General features: G+C 51.0%; 1 protein-coding gene across 4 annotated transcripts; it reads left to right on the top strand.

Annotated features, from left to right (window-relative positions):
- The first annotated feature begins 1931 nt into the window (after positions 1–1931).
- On the top strand, positions 1932–26489 carry RHCG (Rh family C glycoprotein). 4 transcript variants are annotated; one of them, XM_010378638.2, is made up of 11 exons: positions 1932–2178; positions 11515–11701; positions 15351–15501; positions 18138–18285; positions 19018–19184; positions 20522–20659; positions 20861–20997; positions 21305–21429; positions 21680–21753; positions 25029–25170; positions 26037–26489. In XM_010378638.2, exons 1-10 carry the CDS (start codon positions 1995–1997, stop codon positions 25155–25157), a joined length of 1440 nt encoding a protein of 479 aa, XP_010376940.1. In that variant the 5' UTR covers positions 1932–1994; the 3' UTR covers positions 25158–25170; positions 26037–26489. The 4 variants fall into 4 exon arrangements, with proteins under 4 accessions (XP_010376940.1, XP_010376938.1, XP_030787431.1 ...); XM_010378636.2 differs by having other exon boundaries at positions 25029–25181; XM_030931571.1 differs by lacking the exon at positions 26037–26489 and adding an exon at positions 25625–26022.
- The last annotated feature ends 210 nt before the right edge of the window (positions 26490–26699 follow it).

The following is a 26699-nucleotide window of genomic DNA, read 5'->3' as shown; positions in this document are numbered from 1 at the left end:
GGGAGTGGGGATACCCTGGTACCCCATGCTGGCACAGTATGGCCACACTCAAGTTCCAAGCACCCTGATTAGGTGCTTAGCCTCAGATGTTATATATGGCATTAGTGGCTTTTACAAATCTGGGATTTCAAACTGGCAAGTTTTTTTAAAGCCAGCATTGGCAAGAGTGCATGGGAAAAATCACTGACCCCTGGTTCATAGGGTGCATGCTTTGTCTGGTAAAATCTTTCTAGGGGAACATCTAGAGATATGTATTAAAACAGCTCTGCCTCCAGGAATTCACAGAAAGTTGTGCAAAGAATTACATATCTGGATGTTCATGACAGCATTATTTGTAATACTAAACAAATAAAAAATGTCCTCATCGCTCATCACCTAACACTAGGGATTGTCGAGAAAAGGCACAGTATATCCTGCTATAGAAGTAACATTGTGGCAGGCTTGGTGTGGTGGCTCATGCCTGCAGTCTCAGCATTTTGAAAGGCTGAGGCAGGGGGATCCACTTGAGCCCAGAAGTTCAAGAACATCCTGGGCAACATAGGGATACCCCATCTCTACAAAATAAATAAATAAATAAATAAATAAATAAATAAATAAATAAATAATTAGCTGGGCCTGGTGGCACATGCCTGTGGTTTCAGCTACTTGGGAGGCTGAAGTGGGAGGATCACTTGAGCCCAGGAGGTCAAGGCTGCAGTCAACCACGATCAAGTCACTGCCCTCCAACCTGGGCATCAGAGCAAGACCCTAGCTGAACAACAACAACAAAAATGAGTCGTAGAAGTATAATATGGGGAGGTGTTTACAAAATATGAAAGCAGTTAAAAAAGGCTATAAATTAGTGTGATCGTTTGAAACACTCCCCCTGCTCCCCTCCAGCCCCTCTTCAATGAGCTAGAAAAAGACTAGAATACATACACCAAAATATTAGTATTGCGTCTGGGTGGTGGGATTATGGGTGATTTTTACTTTCTTCTTTGTGTTTTTCTGTATTTTCAAAATCTCTACAATTATCTCTGTATTTTTAAAGAAAAATTATAAAAATCACATATATTGTGACAATATACAGACTAAGCATAGATTTTACCTAAATATTATGGTTAACTCATGTCAAGATCACAGATCTTAACCAAAAGACAGTTTCTGATTATAGATCAATGAACCTGTGAAAAACTCTTAAATTGTTCTTACAAAAAAAAAATTGTTCTTACAATCCTTTATACATGTTTTTTTTTTTTCTTAAAACCCTTGTATTTTGGAATAATTTTAGATTTACAGAAAAGTGCAAAGACAGTCCCCATATAGCCCTTACGCAGTTTACCCTACTGTTAACATTTTACATAACCGTGCACATTTGTCCCAACTAAGAAAACAACGTGGGAACATCACTATTAACTAATTTTCAGGCTTTATTTGGATTTTACCAGTTTTCCCATTAACATCGTCCTTCTGTTCCAGGGTCAAGTCTGGGTTAGCACATCACAGATGTCTCCCCAGGCCGCTCTGTTGTGTGACAGTGTCCCAAACATTCCTTGTTTTTCATGTTCCCTGTGTGAATTTCATAATCAGAAAAAGAAAGGACAGATGATGATACAGATGATGATGATGATGATGATGATGACTTAGGTCTGGGAATTCCTTCTGATCTCGTTTGGAGGCCAATGATACCCGTTTCCCTGTTCAGCAGAACAAAAGGAGAAAGGCCCCAGTATCAACTGAGACATAGAAGTTGGGGCACCCTTATCCTCCTGCCCACTGCCTTATCGGCCTCTACTCCTGCCGCTGTCCCCCAGCCCAACGCGTGGAATCTTTTGGGACCCTCGGCTTGGGTTGGGCCCCTGCCAGTTGGGCGAGCGCGCGGGCGGTGCCCAAGTCAGCTGCTCCGTGCCCCACGTGGCCGCCCCGCCCCGCCCCCTTGCCCGGGTCTCAAAGGCCCCGCCGGCCTCCCAGCGTCCGAACTGCCCGCTGCCCGCCCGGCCGGGCACCCCTGCAACATGGCCTGGAACACCAACCTCCGCTGGCGGCTGCCGCTCACCTGCCTGCTCCTGCAGGTGGCTATGGTGATTCTCTTCGGGGTGTTCGTGCGCTACGACTTCGATGCCGACGCCCACTGGTGGACAGAGAGGAAGCACAAGAACTTGAGCGAGATGGAGAACGAATTCTACTATCGCTACCCAAGTAAGTCCTGCCGCCTGCAGGCGCAGTGGAGGCATATCCGCGCCGGTCCCCACCTGGCCAAGGGCTCGGCCCAGCGCAGGGCAGAGGAGGGGATCTGCCCTGCAGCCGCTGACTCCCCATCTCGCCAGCTTCTGCAGGGCGTGCGTGGGAAATTGTCAGATGTGCACAAACTCCTTTTCCCCGTGAAAAACTAGTAGGGAAAACCCCGGGATAAGGTTTTTATTTGACCGCCCTCCTCCCAGCCGTCAGAGGCCCCCAACATCCCTGTCAGAGAGCCCTGCTTGGTATCCTAAAAAGACCCGAGTCTTCTCGCTCCATTACCAACCAGTGGGTGACCTGGCTCCCTTGTCCAAAGGAGCGCTCACTCCAAATAAGCAGGTAGGTTCCATGTCGAGGGCCACAGGGATGGTTCGATGGCCGGCCAGCCCTGCTGTGGGCAGAGGTGTTGTGGGACCACTGGTTGGCCAGGAGGCCAGGACACCCACCCCCTTTTAGTCTGGAGAGGGAAAACAAGCACCCCTGAATTTTCTGGTGTCAGCAGTACTGCGGTGAAGAGCACTACCCTGCAATCACATACCTCTCTTTCTCTCGTGCTTTTGTGGCTCTTGCCATAAACCAGGTGGGTGGCCTCAGGCAAATGCCAACCTTCCTAAACCTTAATTTCCTCATCTACAGAATGAAAATAGTGGTAGGCCCTCCCTCACAGGGGTTGGGGTGAGGCTGTGGCGAGGCAGTGCAGGTAAAGTTCTGGCACAGAGTTGGGGTGGGATCCTCTCTTCATAATGGAGCAATTGCTACAAGAGCACCAAACACAGGTGTCCTAGGACTCAGGAGCAGGGAGAGCTAGCCCAAGGTCACTCTGAGCTGCCCGACCTCTGGACTCCCAGCCCAGGGCTCTTCCCGAAATCAGAATGTCCTTGTACTTTCTGATTTTCCACTCCATCCGCCATCAGTCAATGACAATTATTCTAGCTGGTGGTGTTCATGTAGTCATTGATTGTTAGCTTTGGAAGGGACCCTAAAGCCCCTCTCCAGCATCCGCCTATATCAACTGGTGTTCCCTCCACACCTTAGACATTCTCGGCGACAGGGGATTCTCTGTCTCCAAGAAAACAACTGCACACTTTCAGAATGGCAGCCTGCATGAGAAAAAGACTGAGTTTGGGGGGCTGCAGGCTTGGTGGGAGCCAGCCATATTAAGTGGCTGCCAAAAAGTTAGGGCTATCGTGGGCTGCATTAATACTTACATGATGCCTAGAAGGGAAGTAACAGACAAGGGGTGCGCCCCCTGCTGGGGAGACCACAGTTTCTCCTGGGCTCCATTTAGGGATGTTTTTAAAAAGATATCTTGACAGCTGCAGCCTTGGAATTCAGGCTCCAAATCCACTGTTCACATTGTCCACCTTTCCTCTCCTCAGAGGGGGACTTCCCAGCAAACAGTGAGGCAGGCAAGCTTGAGACCCTCCTTTGCCTGCTCTTCTCCCCCACTCCTGCTCTTGCTTCCCACCTGACCCCAGAGCATAAGGGGCAAGGCCTCCCACAGGCATTCACAGGTGCTCAATGTGTCTGGGGAGTGGAGGACCTCAAGACCTTAAATAGGCTGGGTGCGGTGGCTCCCAGCACACTCTGGGAGGCCGAGGTGGGAGGATCGCTTGAGCTCGGGAGTTTGAGGCTACAGTGAGTTATGACAGCACCACTGCACTCCAGCCTAGGTGGCAGAATGAATCTCTATCTCTCTCCCTTTCAAAAGAGAGAGAGAGAGAGAGAGACAGAGAGACAGAGAAACTCTGTAATAGGAGCTGCAGAACCTCACCAGTGGGGAGGTATAGTCCTTACATCTCCACAGCTCTTATCCTCCCACCACACTCACCCACCCACTTTTCACACCCCACCTTCACGTATTCATACAACAAGTGCTTATCTGTAGTGTGATCATATAATTTATCATCATCAGAGGACACCTTTGAGAGTGAAGGTGGTGCTGGTAGTAATTTGCCAGGACCCAGGGATAAGTCATGACTGTTCCAGCAAACCAGGGCTGTGGTCACTCTGGATAAATAAGTTGAATATCCTGGGTCTCTGTTCCCAGACTTTTTGGAAGCAGAGAGGGGCACCGTGGTGCCCAGGGCTCAGTGGGACCAAGTGCTCTGAGCAGAAGGGATCTGTGATGGCTTCCTGGGAAGTGGAGGATGGCAAGGAGGGGAGAAGCCGAGCAACCAAGGGGGCCACTGAAAGGGGGTGGTGTTGTGAGGAGGGGGAGTGGTTCTGTGTGGCCCAAGAGTAGGGTTTGTGAAAGGGATGGGGTAAGGATGCTAAGAGGGGGAGAGCCCCAGCATCAAGGAGGGCCTTGAGTTTCCCCTGCTAGTTCTCCTGGGGAGCTCTTGGCCACTGGAGCAGGAAGCAACAGAGGAGAGGGGTATAGGGAAAGAATCTTGGCAAGAAGTAGTGGCCACCCCTCCAACCGCACATGTATTCTCTCCTTTAATCATCACCACGACCTGTGAGGGAGGCACTGTGATGACCCCCATTCTACAGATGAGAAAACTAAGGCCAGAGAGGAAAAGTGTCTTGCTGGGAAACCAGGGAGTAAGAGGAGCAGCCCTGGGGTCTAAGCCCATACTCCTGACCCACTCTCCTTCCTATTCTCAACCTTCCTCCTTTCCCCCCTCCACTCACGGTGGCTGTGGTTAGGAGTTAGAGGGCACAAGGCTTCCTGGCCCATGTGAGTCCCCAAGCCTGGGTTCCTGGGCAGCGAGGTGATTCCTAGGGGATTGGGGTGAGGGCAGGCCTCGAGGTGCCCTCCCTGTTCCTGGATCCAGGCCATCAGCAACTATGTGAGCCTCGTTTCTACTCAGGGGATTAGTGAAGCCTGCTGGCCATCTCCAGTGTCCAGAGGAGTCCAGCTCCAGTTGGCTTGGCCTGAGGATAGCTCCCTAGGCATGAGCCCCACAGCAGGCAGCAGACATGGAGCCAGTTGGGGACTCACCCTGGCAGTGCCCTTGGAGGCCCGTGATGCGGGCAGTGGCTGTGGTTGCTGAACATGCAGCTTCCCTATGGGCTGGTGATCCAGGGTCTGGGTGAATCACTGAAGGCAGTGGCTTCAGGGAGGCTGGCCCAAGGAGGAGCCACCAGGGCCTGGACTCCAGAAGCTCCCTGGAAGACCAAGGAGGGAGTGGGACACATTTTGGGAGATGACCCAGGGCGGAGGAAGCTCTGGTTTCACACACCGGAAGGACTGTGTCATGAGGCCAAAGCAGGCTCCGGTTGATAAAGGATGAGCTTACCCACAGGCAGGAGGCAGTGGAACTTTAGAATTAAACAGATCCTATTCGGGTGCATCACTGCATGGAGGAGGCAACCACCTCACCACAGCGAGCCTCAGCGTGCCCATGTTAAGGTGGAAATGTTATTTAAAGTACAGGATGTCTAAGAAGAGTCAAGATGACAGGTGACTGTTAGGGCACTCATCTCCTGGCATAAAGAGAGAAGACAGTAAATGCTGCCACTGAGTTCCCCAGAAGGGAGTAAGTGCTCCTTCCATTAAGGTGGTTAAGTATCAGCACCTTGTTAGAAACATGGTGGAGACACGTCTCCCTGAATATTAGTTGGAACTATTATAGGATTTAAATTATTTTGTGCACTTCCCAATCCCAAACTGCTTTTTGCCTGCCCTGTCAGGTGGGGCATTTATAATTTCCATTTTATGATGGAAGTAATGAAGGTTCGAGAGGTGCTGGACACTCTCAGCCAGCCAGTGGCACAGACAGGGTCAGAGCCAAGCCCCCCTGCCCCAGGGCTTACCTGCTTTCCAGGGTCTTCTGTGGCATTGCTGCCCCTGACCATCTCCCCAGGAGATTTTGCAGTGTTGATGTGGAAGAGGTGGGCACGGAGTCTTGGGGGAATTAGGGAACTGGCCAGTAGGTCTCAAACAAAACAGTTAGGCTGGGCTATGAATGGGAGGGGGATGGCACCCAGCCTCTGGAGGGCACCGTCCTTCCTGTGCTGATGCTGCAGAGGAGAGGGCTGCAGAGGCCCATTAGTGTGGGACCCTAATGATCCCCTAGACTCAGCCATCTTGGTGGGGGACTCATCTACAGAGGGAAGCAACAGGAGCTAGAATGGGGCTGGGGGCTGGGAGTAAGGGAAGAGGGAGAACAGCTGGGTACTAGTGCCCCCTGGAGGCCAGAGTGCCAGCCCCGCCCCATCAGGGCCCTCCAGGTTGAGGAAGACAGTTCTGGGCAGGACAGCTGGAGTCACCAAAGCTGGGGAGGGAGACCGAGGGTCAACTTTTGTTGACTCTCAGCAAGTTGCCAACCCAATGCAACCTTGTCAGTCTTGAAAGAGAAAAAGAGAAATAATAACTAATATTATGGGGCAATTGCTAAAGAGCCAGCTGCCTTCGCACAAGGCTTTGATTGGGTTATCCCATTACATGTGTGCTACAAAGCTCTGCAGTGAGCACTGTCCAGGGGCTGTTACTATCTCCCATTTGACTGACAAAGAACTTGTAGATCTGAGAGGTTCTGTCCTGTTGTGCTGAAGGTCCATATAGTTTGGACCCTCAAATCGTCACTATTAAAAATCTTTTTTTTTTTATTTTTATTTTTTTGAGACGAAGTCTCACTCTGTTGCCCAGGCTGGAGTGCAATGGCACAATCTCAACTCACTGCAACCTCCGCCTCCCTGGTTCCAGTGATTCTCCAGCCTCTGCCTCTCAAGTAGCTGGGATTGCAGGCGTGCACCACCATGCCCAGCTAATTTTTGTATTTTTAGCAGAGATGGGGTTTCCCCATGTTGGCCAGGCTGGTCTCAAACTCCTGACCTTAAGTGATCCACCCACCTCGGCCTCCCAAAGTGCTGGGATTACAGTCATGAGCCACCACGCCCAGCCTAAAAATCATTTTAGGTAGCACCAAACTTCATGAAACAGAAATTACTAAATGGATACATTTCGATGCTGAATTAAGACCAGTTGGACAGATAAAGAGATGGGAAGCAAGAGGACAAATCGGGGAGGTGCCCAGGGAGAAGGAAGTGGGTGTCTGTGTTCCTGATGGAGGGAAGAGAAAAAAAGAGACACCCCGAGACAGGGTGAAAAGGAGAGACAGGGCACCCACCAGAGCGGGGAGAAGAGCAGGGTGAGAGGGAACAGGCAGAGAGGATGGACCAGGAAAGCGAGGGCTCTCTGCTCCTGCTCTCAGGCCACACAGAGGCCAAGGCAGCCCTGAAACCACACACACCTTCCCCTGCAGCAGTGGCTCCCTTGGTCCTCTTCAGCTTCGCCCCTGCCAGCATGGGCTCTCTATACCACCAGGCAACGGATACTCCTCTCCTCGAAAGGACCCCACTTGCAGTGATGCTGTCTTTCCCCAGTGGCTCCTCCCAACTCCCTGCCAGCGCCTTCCTTGTCTTCTCTGCTAGCTTCAAGGCACAGCCTGTTCTCAGCTTGTGTCTTTCTCTCCCTTCATTCCCACATTGCAACTCACAGCTCTATTTGCAGGCCTGCCCAATCTCAGACCCCAGCTCCAAGCCCCCATGGCCAGGCTCCATTTCTCCCCTCACCCCCCCGCCCACCGCCCAGCCCTCACCCCCGTGGTCATCTGAAATTCCCCGTGGCCAGGCCAGACCCAGCACCTCCCTCCCACACAGCAACCTCTTGCCATTGCCTTGTGTTTGTCAACAGCACTGCCATCCCGTCATCCTGCCAACTCCCCTCCCCGCTTCTGGAATTGTCATCTGAATTTGTCAACTCCCTCTCTTTTACACCTCTCTTCCAGTCTGTCACCCATCAGTTCTTCCCAGAATAACCATAATACCATTTATGGTGTTTCACATGCATCGGCTCAATTTCTTCCACAACAGTTAGAAATGTGATAAACCCTGCAACACGATCATACATGAAATCAGCTGCACACATTGAGAAACCTAAGCTGAGGTGTGTTTGTTCATGTAAACTCAGCACCAATGCTAAACTCAGAAGGAAGCTCAGAGCCCCACCCTGGGGCAGGACCCACAGCTCTCCCACACTGGCTTGTACCCCTGCCCTTCAGTGTGCCAAGCCCCCTAAGCCGCCTCCAGGTAGCTGATAGCTGAGGGGTCTGTGGTCTTGGCCTGAGCCTCAGGGAAGCCTGGAGGGGAAACAGATGAGGGCAGGCAAGGTCCAGGCAGCTGTGCCGTAAGCAATGCTCCTGCAACCTTGGCCAGGCTACAGTGGGCACCAGAACCTGTCAGCCCTCCTGGTGGGAGGCATTGGACTGGAGGGGGGCTGCAGCCCCTCCTGTGAAATCCCACCTGAGCTCCTGGACCACTATTCAGCTGGCACACCTGGGTGCTTCTGAGACAATAACAATCATTCATTCATCCATAGCTATTAACTGAGAGTCGACCTTGGCACAGGCATGGCTCTGCCTTCTTGGAGTTTTATAGTGGAGTGGGATAGACAAACAAATGCGTAACTTCAAATTATAACAAGAACCGTGAAAGAAAAAAGGATGTCATAAGGAAGAGAACCTAGGAAAGAAAACAGGTGCCATAGGGAGAGAACCTATCTTAAATGGGTGGTCAGGAAGCCCTCTCTAATGAGGTGACAATTTGCTGAGATCTGGCCATTCTGCAGGAACAGCATCCCAGGTGGTGGGAACAGCATAGGCAAAGACCCTAGAGTGTGGGACTGAGAAGCAGAAGGAGGGCCAGAGCAGCTGGAGCACCAAGGGGAGGTGAAGATGTAGGGAGGTAGAGATCCCCGGGGAGGCAGGTAGGTGAGGGAGTAGGAATCCCTGGGGAGACATGTGGGCGGGGCTGGGACAGGCCAGTCAGGGCCCTGAAGTCTCTTTTCCTTTTGACTTTTTATTTGGAAATAATTCCAAATTTACAAAAAGCTGCTCAAACAGAAATAGCACAAAGAAGGCTACACTCTGGCCGGGTGCAGTGGTTCACGTCTGTAATCCCAGCACTCTGGGAGCCCAAGATGGGCAGATCACTTGAGACCTAGAGTTTGAGACCAGCCTGGCCCACATAGCAAAACCCTGTCTCTACTAAAAATTCAAAAAAAAAAAAAAATTAGCTAGGTGTGGTGGCACATGCCTGTAATCCCAGCTGCTGCAGAGGCTGAGGTGGGAGGATCGCTCGAACCCCAGGAGGCAGAGGTTTTGGTGAGCTGAGATTGCGCCACTGCACTCTAGCCAGGGCAACAAAATGAGACTATGTCTCAACAACAATAAAAGAATACTGTATACTCAGACTCAGCTATTTGCTCACTCTTTCTCTACATATATGCACACACACATACACATACTCACACATACACATGTGTGCTTTGTTTTTCTGAACCATTTGAGGGTCAATCGCATACATCATGGCCCTCTACCTTAAACTACTCCAGTATATTTCCTAAGAATAGGGATATTCTCTTCCATAACCATAGTAATCAACTTCATAAATTTCCATTAATGCAATATCTTCATCTGTTTATATCTGATTAATACAATATCTTCATCTGTTTATATCTGATTTTCTCAATGGACCCAATAATGACCTTTATAGCACTCCCCCAACCCTCCCAGCCCCACCAAATACATAATCCAGTCTAGAGTAAGGTATTGACTTTAATAACTTTTGTCATGTCTTTTAATCTGGAACATTTTGAAGGTCTTTTATGACTGATACTTCTCAAGAATACAGCCTTACCCCTTTTTAATAGCATGTTCCTCATTTTGTGTTTGTCTGATGTTTTCTCATGATGAGATTGGGTTCTGCAGTCTCAGCTAGAATCCCACATAGGGGATAGGTCCTTTTCAGGGTATCACATGTGGAGGCATGGGTGATATTAATTTTGATCACCCAGTCAATATGTTGCCCAGTATAATTACTGTTGTTTTCTTCCTCTGCAACTAATAAGCAGTCTATAAGGAAACCCTTTAAGACAATGCAAATGTCTTGTGCGTAATCAAAATTCCCACCTGCATTTACCATCCACTGATTGAATCTTTACCATGAAAATGATGATTTTCCAACTCTAACACTTTTTCCACATTTACCAGCGTAGCCTCAGCGTTCTACTGTAGGCAAGAGCCCTATCTGCTACCTCATTTATGTGTTTACCAACTTATTATCAGTATGATCTCATGAGTTCCTTTTTAAATGGTTTTAATTCATTATAACATATAATTACTTTGGTGCTCAAACTGTCCCAGATTTGGCCAGTGGGAGCCCTTCCATCTGGCTCCTGTGTCCTGTGACATCTGCAGTTCCTATTAGTGTGTTATGCTTCTACAATTCTCTTTGATTCTCAAAGCTCTTTGTCTTCTCTTATTTTCTTGGAGTTTAGAACCACACAACATAAGTGCCAAGAGGGCAGTTAAGATCATCCTAATACATCCCTTTAGTTTGGTTGTTGAGAAAACCGAGGCTCTGAGAAGGGAAGTGGCTTGCCAAGGCCACATTGTGAGGTGGAGAAGCTTTGGGTCAGAACTCAGAATTAGGCCATGCCTGAGTGAAAATAAACAATGACATCTGCCCATTTGGATCACCTAGTATGGGGTAGACACTGTGCTAGATGCTTCTTTACATACACATCTGCATTTAATCCCTGCAACATCTGTGATATAAGCATTACAGAAGCAGGTGCCAAGCCCTAAGTTAAAACACTTAACTTTCCCAGAGTCATCCACCCAGGAGATGGAGTAACTGGGGTCCAAATTCAAGTCTCAGTGATGCGGGGATGTGTATCTGCTGGAGTCGGTGGTGGGATGTGGGGATGTGATCAGCATAACTGATGTGCTTGGCCTGTCCAGGCTACTCCTTGGTCAGATAAGCATTGATTCTCCATAGCAAAGGAACAGGATTGTGGTGGAGAGGGCAGGGCATCATAGCCTCAGACGGTCTGGGCTATAGACCTTAGACCCTGCGTGTAACCCACACCTGGCCCCAAATTCCAATGCCCAGCTGCCACCTCCAGCCTGGGCCAGCAGAGCTGGGAGGAGGGAGGAGGGTAGAACCAAGGAACTGCCATCTCTCAAAGAGGGTGCTTGGGAATCTCTTGGCACTACAGCCCAGTGGTTTAAATAGGCTAAGGTGGGGGCCCACCTCGGGTCCCCCCCAGCGCCTCCCTTTCTAGAGAGGCCCTTATGAAGGGACTGGAGGCTCTGCCAGCAGCGTTACCGCGCCCAGCCCCAGGGTTCAGATGTAGGGATGGGGAAACGGGGCTAGGATGGTGGAGCAGGGAGACGGGCCAGTGGTGGGGAAGACTGAGGCGCTGCCCTGGCCCTCCTGGTACAACCCAGGGCTGGGATGAACCTTTGCTAGACCACCGAGTCCCGGGCTATACTGTCCCTGCAGGCTTCCAGGACGTGCACGTGATGGTCTTCGTGGGCTTCGGCTTCCTCATGACCTTCCTGCAGCGCTACGGCTTCAGCGCCGTCGGCTTCAACTTCCTGCTGGCGGCCTTCGGCATCCAGTGGGCGCTGCTCATGCAGGGCTGGTTCCACTTCTTAGAAGACCGCTACATCGTCGTGGGAGTGGAGAAGTGAGCGTGGGTCGGCCCCGGAGGCGGGGCAGACTGGGAGGGGTGGGGCTGGGCAGGTGAGCCTGCGGGGAGGAGGGCGTGTCCATTGGCGGGGCGGGGGCCGGGGCTTGGGGCTGGAGGGCAACTCCTCCTTCGGGCCACACTGGGCTTGCGAGACACACACACACACACACACACACACACACACACACACACACACACACACACTTACTTCGCTTCCTGATCAGCGACTCTCCAGGGTGGGAGTCGTCCAGGTGTCATAGGAGGGTCTCCCTTCTCCTACGACAAAAGCTGCAGGGACTTGAGGCTAGACTTTCCTCTGGGGGCAGGGTCCGGCCGGGTGCAGCCGGGCCCCGCACATCAAAATCGCCCAGCCCTGTGTCCTGAGAGACCGCAGCCCACGGGACTCTGGTGAGAGAGCTGGGATGTCTGCGCCAGCCTCTAAGGCTCCTTGTGAAGGGAACACCGAATGGGGACTCCAGCCAAATGGAAGTACCTCTCCTCCTGCCTTGCCTCACCGCCCCACCCACCCCAGGGAGCAGGTGCTGGAAACAGCTGTGAGACAGGTGTGGGTGTGGAGTGTTAGGGCTGAAGCCCCCCTCCCCCTGCCTCAGCCTCCAAGGGTGGAGCACCCTACCGTCACTTCTCAGCTCCGTCCTTCTCATGACTTCTCTATGATGACTTGGCCTGATGAGCACCACCAGCCCCTTCTTGTCAGGTTACTCAGACCCTCCCTCTGTTCTGCAGTGACCTCCTCCAAGCCTCAACACACCTTCCCAACCCACAACACCACCAACAGGTTATGAAATAAATTCACCCAAAGCCAACTTGCCAAAAAATCAATGGACAAAGTGGTCAGCTCACTGAATGACTCCTTTATCAAACTCTCTATCCCATGGCAACTTATGAAACCTATAGCAATTTCTGTTGCTCAGGTCCTAACCAAGAGCCTTTGGGAGATTTTTCCCGCTTTAACCAAGTTTTAGTTTATTGGAGGTTCTTCTTTAAGTCCAGTTTAGGCAGACTTTTATTTCTGTAGACATATGACAAGCTTGGCTAAAGAAAAAAAATTGTTTTCCTCCATTCTTCCATCCTTCAAGAAAAAAAAAATTTAATCTGAGAAAAGTAATCATTGGTGTGTGAAAATGAACATTCATTAGCTCACTCATAAACTGTCCACAGAAAGGGGGTAGAGGTGAACTGGTATAAACCACCTTTAAGGGGCAAATCCCTGCTGTTGATTTTAGGATACCAACCAGTTCTGATAGGCCAGGTGTCTGAAATCTAGGACATGTGTCAAATATTTGCAAAAAATTACTTCATCTAAGCCAACTAATTAACCCATGAATTAAGAGAAACAGGAAAGGTAGTTGACTGGATAAGCGTTGGAACCAATAAATGAGTCTTTTTGTGTATAAGACCCTTGACACACATATCATATCACCCTGAAGTTCAAAATGCACAAGAAATTATCATTCCCAAAACCATAGATCCAAAGTATAAAACACCTGTAATATATATCATTGGCCACCACAACAAAATAGCTATGGCTAAATGAATGTTTTTAATCTAAAAAAAAAAAAAATTCAAAGGGAATTATTACAAACTGTGAGTTAACAGGTTTGTGGTGAACCAGCTGTTCAGCAAGTTGGTCACTTGAAAAATCTGAGTTTGGACAAATTGGCTCTCAGGAGACTGATTTTTCAGCACCTGACTTGGATCTGATTTCTGGTGCCCAAGGCTGGGATGAGCATGTAGCCCCAGACCTGACCTTGTGGATCCAGAGATGTGGACCCCCCGCCCCCGCCGGCTTCTGTCCTGTCCCTGCTGAAGAGTCTTCCAAGTTCCACCTGTCACTGTAGAAAGTGCCCCTCTGCCAGCCCTGCCCAAGCCTCCTCAGCCGTCCTGAGATATGTGGCATCTGGATCTCCATCTCCCAGATGCTGATAGCCCAAGGGATGGGCCTTTCTGTTCTCTCTCTCCTCGTTTTTTTGTTTTGTTTTGTTTTGTTTTGTTTTTTGTTTTTGAGATTGAATCTCACTCTATCTCCCAGGCTGGAATGCAGTGGCATGATCTTGGCTCGCTGCAACCTCCACCTCCCAGGTTCAAGCAATTGTCAGCCTCCTGAGTAGCTAGGATTACAGGCGCCTGCCACCAAGCCTGGCTAATTTTTGTATTTTTAGTAAAGATGGGGTTTCACCATGTTGGCCAGGATGGCCTTGAACTCCTGACCTCGTGGTCCACCCACTCTGGCCTCCCAAAGTGTTGAGATTACAGGCCTGAGCCACCGGTGCCCGGCCTCTCTCTCTCCTTTCTAACGGTCACTTCTATCAAGATGAATCTTCCAGCTGCAGTTATGGGATCTTGGGCAAATAACTCAGCCTCTCTAATTCTCCATGTCCCATCTGAATGATGTGGCTAATGACAGTGCCTGTCTTGTATGGCTCAGGGATGGCACAGGGGAGCATATATAGTACTTAGTAGATACCCCAGAGCCTAGCACTTAGGAACTGCCATCACTCATTTAGCCAGGCCCTACTAGGCCCTGGGGACACAGTGGTGAATGAGGCAATAGTGGAGTGGACAGTTCAGTGAACACTCTGTATTGGGAGGGACTGGGAGGGACTGGGAGGGACTGGGAGGGACCCCACCCCCATTCCACTAACTGGCCCTACAATTAGTTTCATTCTCGCTCCTCACCCCATTCTCTCTCACACACACACAGCCCTGAGCGTGGAAAGGGAAGGGAGTCCCCTCTAGATGTGACAGTCTTGAGGAAGTAACCCCTTTTATCCCTACACCCACCCCATCAGCAACCCTCGCAGCCTAACAGCCACACTGAGGGTCTTGCCTTGTAATCCAGAGGACAGTTTTGCTGCTGGCAGGGGACAAGGAGGCCAGGCTTGGGCAAAGTGGGCACATCGATAGACCCAGGGTCTACACAATGTCCACTCAGCTGTCTGCCTCTTCATCAGCCCTCTGCTGGGCTGGCAGGGTGCTCAGGGTCTAGGCTTGAGCAGGACCTATGTACCTGCCCCTTTGCCTCCATCCTCCCTGCTGGCCTTCCTGCTCCCTCCTTCCATCCAGTACCACCCCAGCTCCCTCCTTCCTGCAGGAAAGTCCCTCTGTTTCTTCCCTGGACACAGATCCTCTCTCATGGGTAAGGTAAAGGAAAGGTCCCAACAGTTCAAACTCAAGCAAGGCCCTGGTCACCAGCAGAAGAGGTACATCTGGTTGGAGGAAACAGGAAGGCTTCCTGAAAGAGGAGACAGTAAGAGGAGGTTCTGGAAAAGCAGGTAGAAGCTACAGGGCAGGGCAGGACCCCAAAATATGGGGCATGTTCAACAATAGCAGCGAGACTACATGGCACCCTGAGCCCAAGCTGTCTGCAAGCAGTGGGGGCCTGAGATAGGGCTGCATGGGAGGGGGGCATCTAGTGTGTGCTGCTGTACTGGTCTTGTCTCATGTGTGGTTTCTTTTCATTCTTGGAGTAGCTGTAAATGTTAAGTGCCCATTAGTGTAGATGATGAAACTGAGGCTCAGAAAGGTTAAGCCACAAGCTGAAATCCATATATGGACCAAAGTCCAGGGCTTCCAGTGCCACTTTTTGCTGTTGCCCCAGCTTCTCCACTGGCCTGTCTCCCCACAGTCTCATCAATGCTGACTTCTGCGTGGCCTCTGTCTGCGTGGCCTTTGGGGCAGTTCTGGGTAAAGTCAGCCCCATTCAGCTGCTCGTCATGACTTTCTTCCAAGTGACCCTCTTCGCTGTGAATGAGTTCATTCTCCTTAACCTGCTAAAGGTGAGCAGGGCTCAGAATGGGGATAATAAGGTGGTGGGGATGCTTTGGGGGACAGGGTATGGAGAAATATACAGCTGGGGAGACATGCCAGCCTGGGGAGTCACTCAACCTCCTGAACGTCACTCAGTTTTCTCATCTCTAAAGTGGGAGTAATGATATCTACCAGACAGGTACCATAGTCCACCTAGCAGGTCAATCCAGCACCTGAGCAGAGCAGGGCTTCCCTGAATGTTGTTTTTTTCCCCCTCCTTTCTTTCTCAACATCAGATGGAATGAATAGGATATCCCTGCACATACTCTTGCACAAATACCACATTTCCAGATTGCTCTGCCAAGAAAAGGCATCCAGTGTACTGAGGGGGCAAATCTGTAGGGCAGGATCCCAGGTGAATGGCCAAGGTGGCCATGGTGTGTATGACCCAGCACCAGAGCTGCCATTCACATGGGCCATGACAGGAGCGCTGCTCCCTGGGGGAGGTCAATTCAGTGGCTCAGATAAGAGGCACCTTAGACCTTTGACTCCATCTCAGAAGCCTCCTTGGTGCTTTTGGACAGTAGGGGAACTCACGTAGAAACTGCACCCTCTTCTTAGCACCCTCCTCTTCTATATTTGGACTCTGTCTGGAACTCCCCCTCCTTGGCAGGGGGTGATTTAGGTCACCCTAAATTCAGTCATTCATTTTGTAATCTTTTTCAGCTACCAGATTAGTTCAAGCTACCATATCTCTTCCTCCTGACTCATCTCCCTGGCTGCATTCTTGCCTTCCTTTCCCTTAAGGAAAATCATCTCCAGCGGCCAGAGTGGCCTATAAATAATGCATAGAGAAGAAGCCAGGCACTGTGGCTCATGCCTGTAATCCCAGCATTTTGGGAGGCCGAGGCAGGCAGATCACCTGAGGTCGAGAGTTCGAGACCAGCCTGACCAACATGGAGAAACCCTGTCTCTACTAAAAATACAAAATTAGGCCAAGCGCGGTGGCTCACACCTGTAATCTCAGCACTTTGGGAGGCCAAGGCGGGCAGATATCCTGAGGTCAGGAGTTCAAGACCAGCCTGGCCAACATAGGGAAACCCTGTCTCTACTTAAAACACAAAAATTAGCTGGGTGTGGTGGCGCCTGCCTGTAATCCCAGCTACTCAGGAGGCTGAGGCAGGAGAATCACCTGAATCCAGGAGGCAGAGGTTGTGGTGAGCCGAGATCACGCCATTGCACTCCAGCCTGGGCAACAAGAGCAAAACTCCGTCTCAAAAAAATAAATAAACAAATAAATGAATAATGCATAGAAGACCATTCACCCAGTGAGAATCTCTCAGTAGTTTTAACATTTCATTCAGGAGAAAATCCAAACTTGTTATAAGGCCCTTCCTGTTCTGGCACCAACTTTTCTCTCCACATATTGTCTATTCTCTCCCCATCTTATCGTCTACTCTCTCCCCATCTTCCCGTGCTTTGTCATAGCTTGCTGTCTGCTCTTCAGGCACAAAGCTTGGTCCCACCTCAAGGCCTTTGCACTTGCTGTTCCCTTTGCCTCCAAGGGTCATCTCTCAGTCCTTTGCATTACTGAATCTCAGTATGCATACCCTCTCTTTTTTTTTTTTTTTTTGTTCCCGAGATAGAGTCTCGCTCTGGAGTGCAGTGGCATAATCTCAGCTCACTGCAACCTCTGCCTCCCGGGTCCAAGTGATTCTCATGCCTTGGCCTCCCGAGTATCTGGGATTACTGGTGCACACCACCATGCTCAGCTGATTTTTGTATTTTTAGTAGAGACGGGGTTTTGCCATGTTGGCCGGGCTGGTCTCGAACTCCTGACCTCAAGTGATCCGCCCGCCTTGGCCTCCCAAAATGCTGGGATTACAGGCATGAGCCACCACTGTGCCTGGCTTACCCCCATTTTATAGATGAGAAAGCTGAGTCTCAGAGACATTAAGGGGCTCACCTAAAGTCACACAGCTAGTAGAGGCATCCGCTAGGCTGGGAGTTGAGAATCCCAGCGCTGTCACAACCAGCTCTATGACCTTGGATGACACACTTACCTCTCTGGCTGGGTTTCCCCCGTCTAAAGTGAAGGAGTGAGTCTGTGATTCTATTCATCTGAGATTAGTTCTGAGTGGGCAGGAAGGAGGAGGTTAAAGAGAAGGGGAGGTGAGTGTGAGTGGGACCAACATTAATCGGGCACCTGTTAAGCGCCAGGCCCTCGCCAGGGCCAAGTCGCCTGCATGAATCCTGATAGCAGCCCTGCTACGGCACTAGCAGGTGGTATAAATGCAGAGCTTGTCAAATGAGAGGCACAGAGGTGGAAACCAGTGGGTGACAAAGCAGGTAGGGCATTTCCCTCAGTTCTGCCTCTGCCTTACCTCCTCCAATGGTATGAGCAAGTCCCTCTCCAGGCCTGGGTTTCCCCATCTGGGAACAACCAAATCTGCTGGGTGAGGACACCCTGGCATTTTGCTGATGGGAATCCCTACCTTCTCCCCATTACCAGCTGATTGGTCTGTGAGGTCCCCAGACTCCATGCTGCACCCTGAAGAGTCCGAGAAGGCTGGAGCTCTGGGTGTGTGTGTGTGGCAGGATAGGGACGGCTATGAGGAGGGAGGGAGAGAAGGTGCCAGAGTCTGACAAGTCCCTTGCACCCCAGGTGAAGGATGCAGGGGGCTCCATGACCATCCACACTTTTGGCGCCTACTTTGGGCTCACAGTGACCCGGATCCTCTACCGACACAACCTAGAGCAGAGCAAGGAGAGACAGAGTTCTGCGTACCAGTCGGACCTCTTTGCCATGATTGGTGAGAACTGCCATGATAACCGAGGGCCACCATGATGGGTGAAGGCGGCCATGATGGGTGAAGGCTACCATGATCAGACCTGATCCCCACATGGTATGGTGGGTGGCTGCCAGTTCTCTTTGGGGGAAGGGCAGACAGAGTTTGCCTGTAGATACTTCTAGAATCCCATATGTCTGTCCCTCTTCCCCATGGAGCTGAAAGAAGTTGGTCACTCATCCTGTATTTCCCCTAGAATGCCCCAAGGCAGACACAGTGGTAACCAGGAGCTGCTCACTCCATCCCCTGGGCTAGGGCAAGATGTGCATTTCCACTTCTGTGTCCATTCATTCCAGAGAAGACACTGACCACACCCATTCTGGTCTCTCAAAACCCAGCCCTGCCCTCCAGGAGCTCCTCACAGTGTAGTGGAATAGACAGCAGTGCCACCTGGAGGATCTCCCTACAGTGGAGAAAAGATTCTCCCTCCTGGCGCTGTGGGAACAGGGTGCGGGCATTTAGCCCAGAAATGGGGGTCAGGGTAGACTTCCTGGAGTGGTGTGGAAGGCTAAGTGGGGGGTGAGGAAGGCAGGGAGGGCCTTCCAGGAAGAGCCCCTGCATGACTAAAGCTGCAGAGGTGGAAACAGCTGGGTGTGGGGTCACCTCTAGAGCTAAAGGACAGGATGCCTGCCTGAGCTGTGGGGCTCTATCTAATGCCTCTCCTCCCGGGCCCATCGGCCTGTCTGGTCTGACCAGGCACACTCTTCCTTTGGATGTACTGGCCCAGCTTCAACTCAGCCATATCCTACCATGGGGACAGCCAGCACCGAGCCGCCATCAACACCTACTGCTCCTTGGCAGCCTGTGTGCTTACCTCGGTGGCAGTATCCAGTGCCCTGCACAAGAAGGGCAAGCTGGACATGGTGAGCATGAGGGCACTGGGGGTGTGGCTCTGACTGCCTGGGCCTGGAGGGCGCTGATCACCATGCCCTGCCAACAGCTCTGAGGGGATCATCACACCCATCTTGCAGATGAGGCTGGGGGAGAAATGATTTGTTTTAAGAACATGGCCAGTTTTCAGCAGCACCCAGAGCAAGGACGTTCTTTACCTTGTAATTTTTTTTTTTTTTTTTTTTTTTTGAGATGGAGTCTTGCCCTGTCACCCAGGCTGGAGTACAGTGGCACTATCTAAGCTCACCGCAACCTCTGCCTCCCGGGTTTAAGCAATTCTCCTGTCTTAGTTTCCCAACTAGCTGAGACTACAGGCTCAGGCCACCACGCCCAGATAATTTAGCTAATTTTTGTATTTTTAGTAGAGATGGGGTTTCACCATACTGGTCAGGCCGGTCTCAAATTCCTGACCTCAAATGATCCACCCATCTCAGCCTCCCAAAGTGCTATGATTACAGGCATGAGCCACCGCACCCAACCTATCTTATAATCTGACACAAGCGTCTTGACATGGGCATATGTGTGCTGAGACATTGTCAGGAGTATCAATTATTTGGGGGCACTCATCATGCAGAGAGGTGGGGACTCAGGCACCTGGGAAGAGAATCAGACACACAGACTGGCACACCTGTGTGTATCCATACCCACCTGCAGGGAGTGACATGGAATAGGGTCAAGGATAGGGACTCTGGGGCCATACAGCCTGGATCAAGACACCTTTCTGCGTCTTGCTAGCTCTGTGGTCTTGGACAAGTCATTTAACCCCCCTCACCTCAGTTTCCTCATCTGCAAATGTTGCAAGGTAACTGTCCTCACCTTGCAGACTTGTAGAGATGGAAAGAGCTAACCTCCACAGCCAGCAGCACGGCACCCGGTACAGATTAGCATTCAGACAGCAGCAGCCAGTACGTGTGTATGTCTAGACCCCATAGGCACTTGACGTGGACTTGCATCCCTGGCAAGAACATTCAGACACGCTAGTCTGGGCACACAGGTATACATGGTACACATAAGACAACTGTGTGATTGCTGTCAGGGCTCACTGGCAGGTGCACCAGCACGTGGCAAATGCCCAGACCTGCTAGGTGGGATGGGTGGCGTGTGCAGAGAGACACAGGGAGCAGCTGTAGCAAGCCTGGGTGAGGGCTGAAGTCCTCTGCATGCTCCTGTCTTGCTGAGGTGAACTCCCAGCCATCCCTGGCTCCCAGGGCCCAGGATACACCCTCGCACAGCCAGCGAGTGAGCTCCCCCAGGCCTGGTGCTCCAGGGAGAGGACTGAGTTCTTGCCTGCTCTGCCTGCCCTGCCCAGGTGCACATCCAGAATGCCACGCTCGCAGGAGGGGTGGCCGTGGGTACCGCTGCTGAGATGATGCTCATGCCTTATGGCGCCCTCATCATCGGCTTCATCTGTGGCATCATCTCGACCCTGGGTTTTGTATACCTGACCGTAAGTGTCCCAGGCAAGGAGCTGGGGGCTGGAGAATGCTGAGGTCTTTGTGTTCCTGACAGTGAGCTGAGGTTTCCTAGGAAGGGGGCTAAGGGCTAGAGAATCCTGGGTCTCTGTGTATTTGAGGGCCTCTGGAATCCCCGCCTCCCCACAACCTTGATGCAGCCCCTGGCCTGAGCAGCACCCACCTTCCCTTTCCAGCCATTCCTGGAGTCCCGGCTGCACATCCAGGACACATGTGGCATTAACAATCTGCATGGCATTCCTGGCATCATAGGTGGCATCGTGGGTGCTGTGACAGCGGCCTCCGCCAGCCTTGAAGTCTATGGAAAAGAAGGGTAAATGTGGAGGAGGCATGGCGGGACGGAGCTTCCCCCTTCCTTCTCCCATCCCTTCTTCCTGCTATTCCTCTGGGACCCGACTGCCTCTTTCTCCCTTTCCTTCCCCACTCTGGACCAATTGTTTCATGGGCCTCTCTCCCCAAACTCTGTCCCTTCCCATTAGAGGCCAACTGGTATGTCTGGTGTCCCCATGTTGTGGTGGGAAGGCTGGGGCCCATGGTACCCGCTCACATTTTTGGGGTGGCAGCAAGCGGTTACTTGGCTTCTCCATGGGGCCCTGACCTGCCCCCTGTCTCCACCCCAGGCTTGTCCATTCCTTTGACTTTCAAGGTTTCAAGAGGGACTGGACTGCAAGAACACAGGGAAAGTTCCAGATTTATGGTCTCTTGGTGACCCTGGCCATGGCCCTGATGGGTGGCATCATTGTGGGTGAGCAGGAATGGCTGAGCCAGAGAAGGGGGGACTGCTGTGGGGCTCCCTGGGTGGGGAACCAAAGGGCGTGCAGCACAGGTCAGCCTGGAGCCTCCAGGAATCCTTGATCTCTGCACTTCTAGCTGCAGGACTGAGACAATTTGGACTTCAGCCCAAGGGCCCTAGGATTTTCCCAGCTGAGGGAAATGGCTGGGGTGAGCAGAGGGAAGGCATTTCCTGACATCCTGTAATCTCCAACTTTCTGTAGGGCTCATTTTGAGATTACCATTCTGGGGACAACCTTCAGATGAGAACTGCTTTGAGGATGCAGTCTACTGGGAGGTGAGTTCTGATTTGTCCCTCCGAAGGAGTGCAGCTGCATTCCCTGCCCGCCTCCACCTGCATCAGCTGGGCTGGGGCCTGCAGACCCAGATGCCGGGGGTGGGGGGTCAGAGCCTGCATTACCCTACTTCTTCATCAGGGGAGGCTGTGTCTCATGGAGGTTGACGACTCTTCCCTCTAGACCCCAGGGCTCGGAGTGGGTGGTGTGTACCTCTCTTTCTGCACACTCTAGCGGGGGTGACAGAAGCAACCTACAGTCGGGGCTGCAGCTGGAGTTTACTCTTGTCCCTAAAGACTCAGTCAGCTTTATTCTAGAGCAGTGGTCCCCATGGTATGGTGCCCGGCACCATCAGCATCATCTGCAGACTGGTTAGAAGTGCAAATTCCCATGGGTGCAGTAGTTCACAACTGTAATTCCTACACTGGAAGGCTGAAGCAGGAGGACAGCTTGAGCCTAGGGGTTTGAGACTAGCCTGGGCAACATAGGAAGACCCCTTCTCTACAAAAAATAATAGAAAACTTAGACGTGGTGGCATGTGTCTGTAGTCCCAGCTACTCTGGAGGCTGAGGCGGGAGGATCACTTGAGCCCAGGAGGTGGAGGCTAAAGTGAGCCATGATTGTGCCACTGCACTCCAGCCTGGGCAATAGAATGAGTGAGCGAGAGAGAGAGAGAGAGAGAGAGAGAGAGAGAGAGAGAGAGAGAGAGAAATGTAGTCTTAAGTTCCTCAGACATCTTGATTCCAAAACAAGGGGGTGGGTCCAGCACTCTGGTTTAACAAGCCCCCAGGTGATTCTGATGACAAACAAGTCTAAGCACCACTGTATTTGAGCAGTGGTTTTCAGCGCTAAGATGCACACTGGAATCACCTAGGGAGTTTTGACAGCATTCCAAAGCCCAGGCCCCAGCCCACAGAGACTTGGATTTAACTGCTTTGGGGTAGGGTCTAGAAGTTAGAATTTTTTTAAAGCTTTCTTGGGGATTCTAACACCCAGCCTGGGTTAGGAATCACAGTGCAGTGCTCAGCTTCAGTCTCCATAAGAACCACCTGGAGACCGTCCCAGGCACCACCCCAGAGGTTCTGATTCAGTAGGGACCGGGACTCTGCAAGTGACAAGCTCCCAGGACTGTGCGCATTGGCTCATGCCTATAATCCCAGCACTTTGGGAGGCCAAGGCGGGCAGATCACCTGAGGTCAGGAGTTCGAGAACAGCCTGGCCAACATGGCAAAACCATATCTGTACTAAAAATACAAAAAAATTAGCTGGGCTCAGTGTCTCCTGCCTGTAATCCCAGCTACTCAGGAGGCTGAGGCAGGAGAATCACTTGAACCCCAGGGGGCAGAGGTTGCAGTGAGCTGAGATCGCGCCACTGCACTCCAGCCTGGATGACAGAGCGAGACTCCATCTCAAAAAAAAAAAAAAAAAAAGAAAGAAAGAAAGAAACTGAGTTCTGCAGCATCCCACCACTTTCAGCAGCTTGAGGAACATTGTTCTAGATATGAAAGTGGTGGAATGTCACAGAACTCAGTTTCCTTAAAATGCCACAATCTGGGCTTCTGTGACTTCAGGCAGGCCTCTCCCCATGAATCATGATTGGAGGTGCCCACCTGCCACTGGATGATGCAGGATGGCAGGACTGCCCTCATGCTTCCTACACTGTCCCCTCATGACAGGGTGAGGACTGGCCTGTGTCTGTGGCTCCTGGGACAAGGGGCCACCCATAATGCCTTTCACTTAGCTCTGTATTTTTAAAACCATACCAGAAGTTTTAAGGGTAATTTTAACTAATATCTACTGTAAGGTAACTTCATGCATATAACGAATGTCTCTTAAATTAACTCTTTAAAAATGTTTTAATAAAAAATGCCTAGGTGCTCATTAAAGAAAATCTGGAAATAGAGAAAAATAGAAATCCCATCACCCTATGTCAGGCAATATTAATATTTTCTGATATATTTCCTTTCTATCTTTTTTTCTCTGCATAGATTTTTCTTACATGGTTGAGATTGTATTATTCACCCAATTTAGTATCCGTCTCTTTCTCCTTACTGCTCTATCATAAGAATTGTTCTGTGTTATTAGATTCCTAATAAACTTTCTTTTCTCACAAGATAATTATTTCTATTCTGTATTTAATAAAGTCAGAACTTAAACTATTTTAGACACCACAATTAGAAACCACACAGATTTTATGCTAATGAAATAAACCAGAAATGTTATCAATTCCCCCATGTAGAAGTTCCCTCTTGGTTCTGTTTGGATCTTTATAATTTATTGCAAGTTCACACCTCTCAGCTCTATATACCTTGAGCTGTACAGACATCCCCCAGCAACCTCAGGGAATTGGTTGCAGGATCCCTTGCTGGGATGCTCAAGTCCCTGATATAAAATGGCATAGTATGTACATATACGCCTACATGTATCCTCCCACATATTTTAAGTAATCTCTAGATTACTTATAATACCTAACGCAATGTAAATACTGTATTGTTTTTATTTGTATTATTTTTTGTTGTTGTATTGTCATTTTTTCTTGTTGCTTTTTCTGAATATTTTCAACCTGTGATAGGTGTAACCTGCTGATACAAAACCCATGGGTATGGAGGGCTGGCTGTACCTGGTTGGGAATAATGAAATTCCATGCCAGTGGAAGGAACACTATCAGGCAGTCCCTGAGGCCCTGAGTGGTTTACCTTGGGAGTGAGGTGGCTTCTCAAAGGATGGCGATTGGACCAGTGTTCCCTAGGACCACAGATGAGGCAAGGGCAGGGCTGACCTGCCCTGCCTGCACTCTACCCACTTCTGGCCTTCCCTGCACCCACCTTCCCAACCCCACTTTCGGACCTGTCTGCAGTTTACAGAGCTTGCCGTACTGCCTTTTACTGCCTCTGCCCCTTACTCCTACTCATCTTTTAAAAGTGGGTTCAGCACGACTTCTCAGCATCCCCCAGGCTGGGTTATAAGCCTTTGGTGTGCACTTACAACTCTTACTGTCACTGGGCGTTTCACTGGAATGCCTCACCATTACCCTCATGGGGCAAGGACGCTGTCTTATCCTTGCCATGCCCCAGCACCCAGGATAGTGCCTAATATAGGGTAGGGGCAGGACACCTGTGTTGAAGGACCACCCTGCTTTCCGTGGCATGTGATCCGCATGGCGATCACAAGGTGGCGCTCGCCACACACCATTTGCAGCTCCAGGAGGTTCTAGTCACCAGGGACACCCTTGCCTGGCCTGGGACAGGGCCCTCAGAGTTGCATCCTCTCTCTGCAGATGCCTGAAGGGAACAGCACTGTCTACATCCCTGAAGACCCCACCTTCAAGCCCTCAGGACCCTCAGTACCCTCAGTACCCATGGTGTCCCCACTACCCATGGCTTCCTCAGTACCCTTGGTACCCTAGGCTCCCAGGGCAGGTGAGGAGCAGGTGAGCATGGGCTTGGCTTGGTCTGTGGGGATGACAGGGAGGTTCTCCCAGTGGGGGCCCAGCTCTCAGAATCAGATGCTACCAGCAAAGAGGCAAAAAGCAAACATCAAGAAATGAGGGCTTCCACCCCTCCTGCCTGAGGTGCAGTGGGCACACGGGTTGGCAGGAGAGCTTCTTAGAGTCAGACAACGTGCATCCAGGACAGACACAGAAACATGTGAAGCCACAAGGGCATGGAAGGAGACCTGGGGGCACACTTGGCTTTGTGACTGTGCCTGCTGGCTGTGTGACTTTGAGAATCTCTTCACCCCAGAGACTGTGCCTCGGTTTCCTCATCTATAAAAGTGTAGCTGACAGGTCTGGCTGTATTCAATTGCTCAACTCAGACAAGACCCACCCTCCCCTCCTTTTTTCCATCAACTAACACTTTTCCTCCTCTGCAGAATGCACCAAGCCCTTGCTCATGGCTTTCACATCTAACCTTCCCAAGATCTCTACAAGGCAGGTAGAATTACTGCCTTCTTTTTAATAGATGAGCAAACTAAGGCTCAGAGAAGTTCTGGTTCTTCAAGATCACGCAACTAGCAAGTGGAGAAACTGAGATCCTTGCTGGTCATTGTTACTGTTCTTATTATTGTTATTTAACTTCCTTGGAGGCCAGAGCTTGGAAATAGCTGGGTCTGGGGCAAGGGGCTGAGTGATGTGGCAAGAGAGGATGTTAGGGTGCCAGGAAAGAGAAAGGTGAGGCTATGCCCAGTTGCCTTTAATGTCCACCCATCCAGAAAAGAAAATGGTACCTGAGAGGCTACAGCAGGACCGGGCAGTGACCCACTGCTCTTGGCTGTCTCCCCGCAGGCTCCACAGACTGTCCCGGGGCTCCAGAGGAGCTGGTGCTGACTGAACTAGGGACACAAGAGCGAGCAAGCAGCACCTCCACCTGCTGGCTTGGCCTCAAGGTGCCTCCCCCCCTTCTCTCCCCTTCATCCCAGGGGGTCTGCCTAAGAATGGAGAAGGAGAGGCTACAAACAAAGTGGTCATCCAAGCCAGGTTCTGGCTGCAGAAGTTCTGCCTCTGCCTGGGGTCTTGGCCACACTGGAGAAAAACAGGCTCAGAGTGGGGCTAGAGACTGGGGGTGAACCTGAGCACTCCTAGGAGACAACTTAGCTGCCAGTCACCACCTATGAGGCTCTTCTACCCACTGCCTGCACATCAGCCAGCATCTCCTATGCTCCCTGGGTCCCCTAGACTTCTCTGTGTTGTGTAGGTGGCAGCCTCTGGGAATAAACATTCTTGATGTCCTTTGTAAAATGGGTGTGAGTGCTCCAATGGGGCCAGTATGAGAGAGAAAAGGACCCAAGAGACCTGCTTCTGCCCCAGCCCTTACCTTTATCCAAGGGTACCACCCACACTACAGGGAAAACCATCCCAGGCTGAGGAAGCAGAACTTGGGTTCTGGAGCTTGCCTTCAGCCTGGGGCACCCAGCAGGACTCAGCTCTGGGCTGGGGTCTTGCTTCAAG

Source organism: Rhinopithecus roxellana, chromosome 5 (genome assembly GCF_007565055.1).
Source record: "Rhinopithecus roxellana isolate Shanxi Qingling chromosome 5, ASM756505v1, whole genome shotgun sequence".
NCBI classification, from domain to species: domain Eukaryota; kingdom Metazoa; phylum Chordata; class Mammalia; order Primates; family Cercopithecidae; genus Rhinopithecus; species Rhinopithecus roxellana.
The sequence above is the reverse complement of the archived record's forward strand: the minus strand, read 5'-3'. Positions and strand labels throughout refer to the sequence as shown.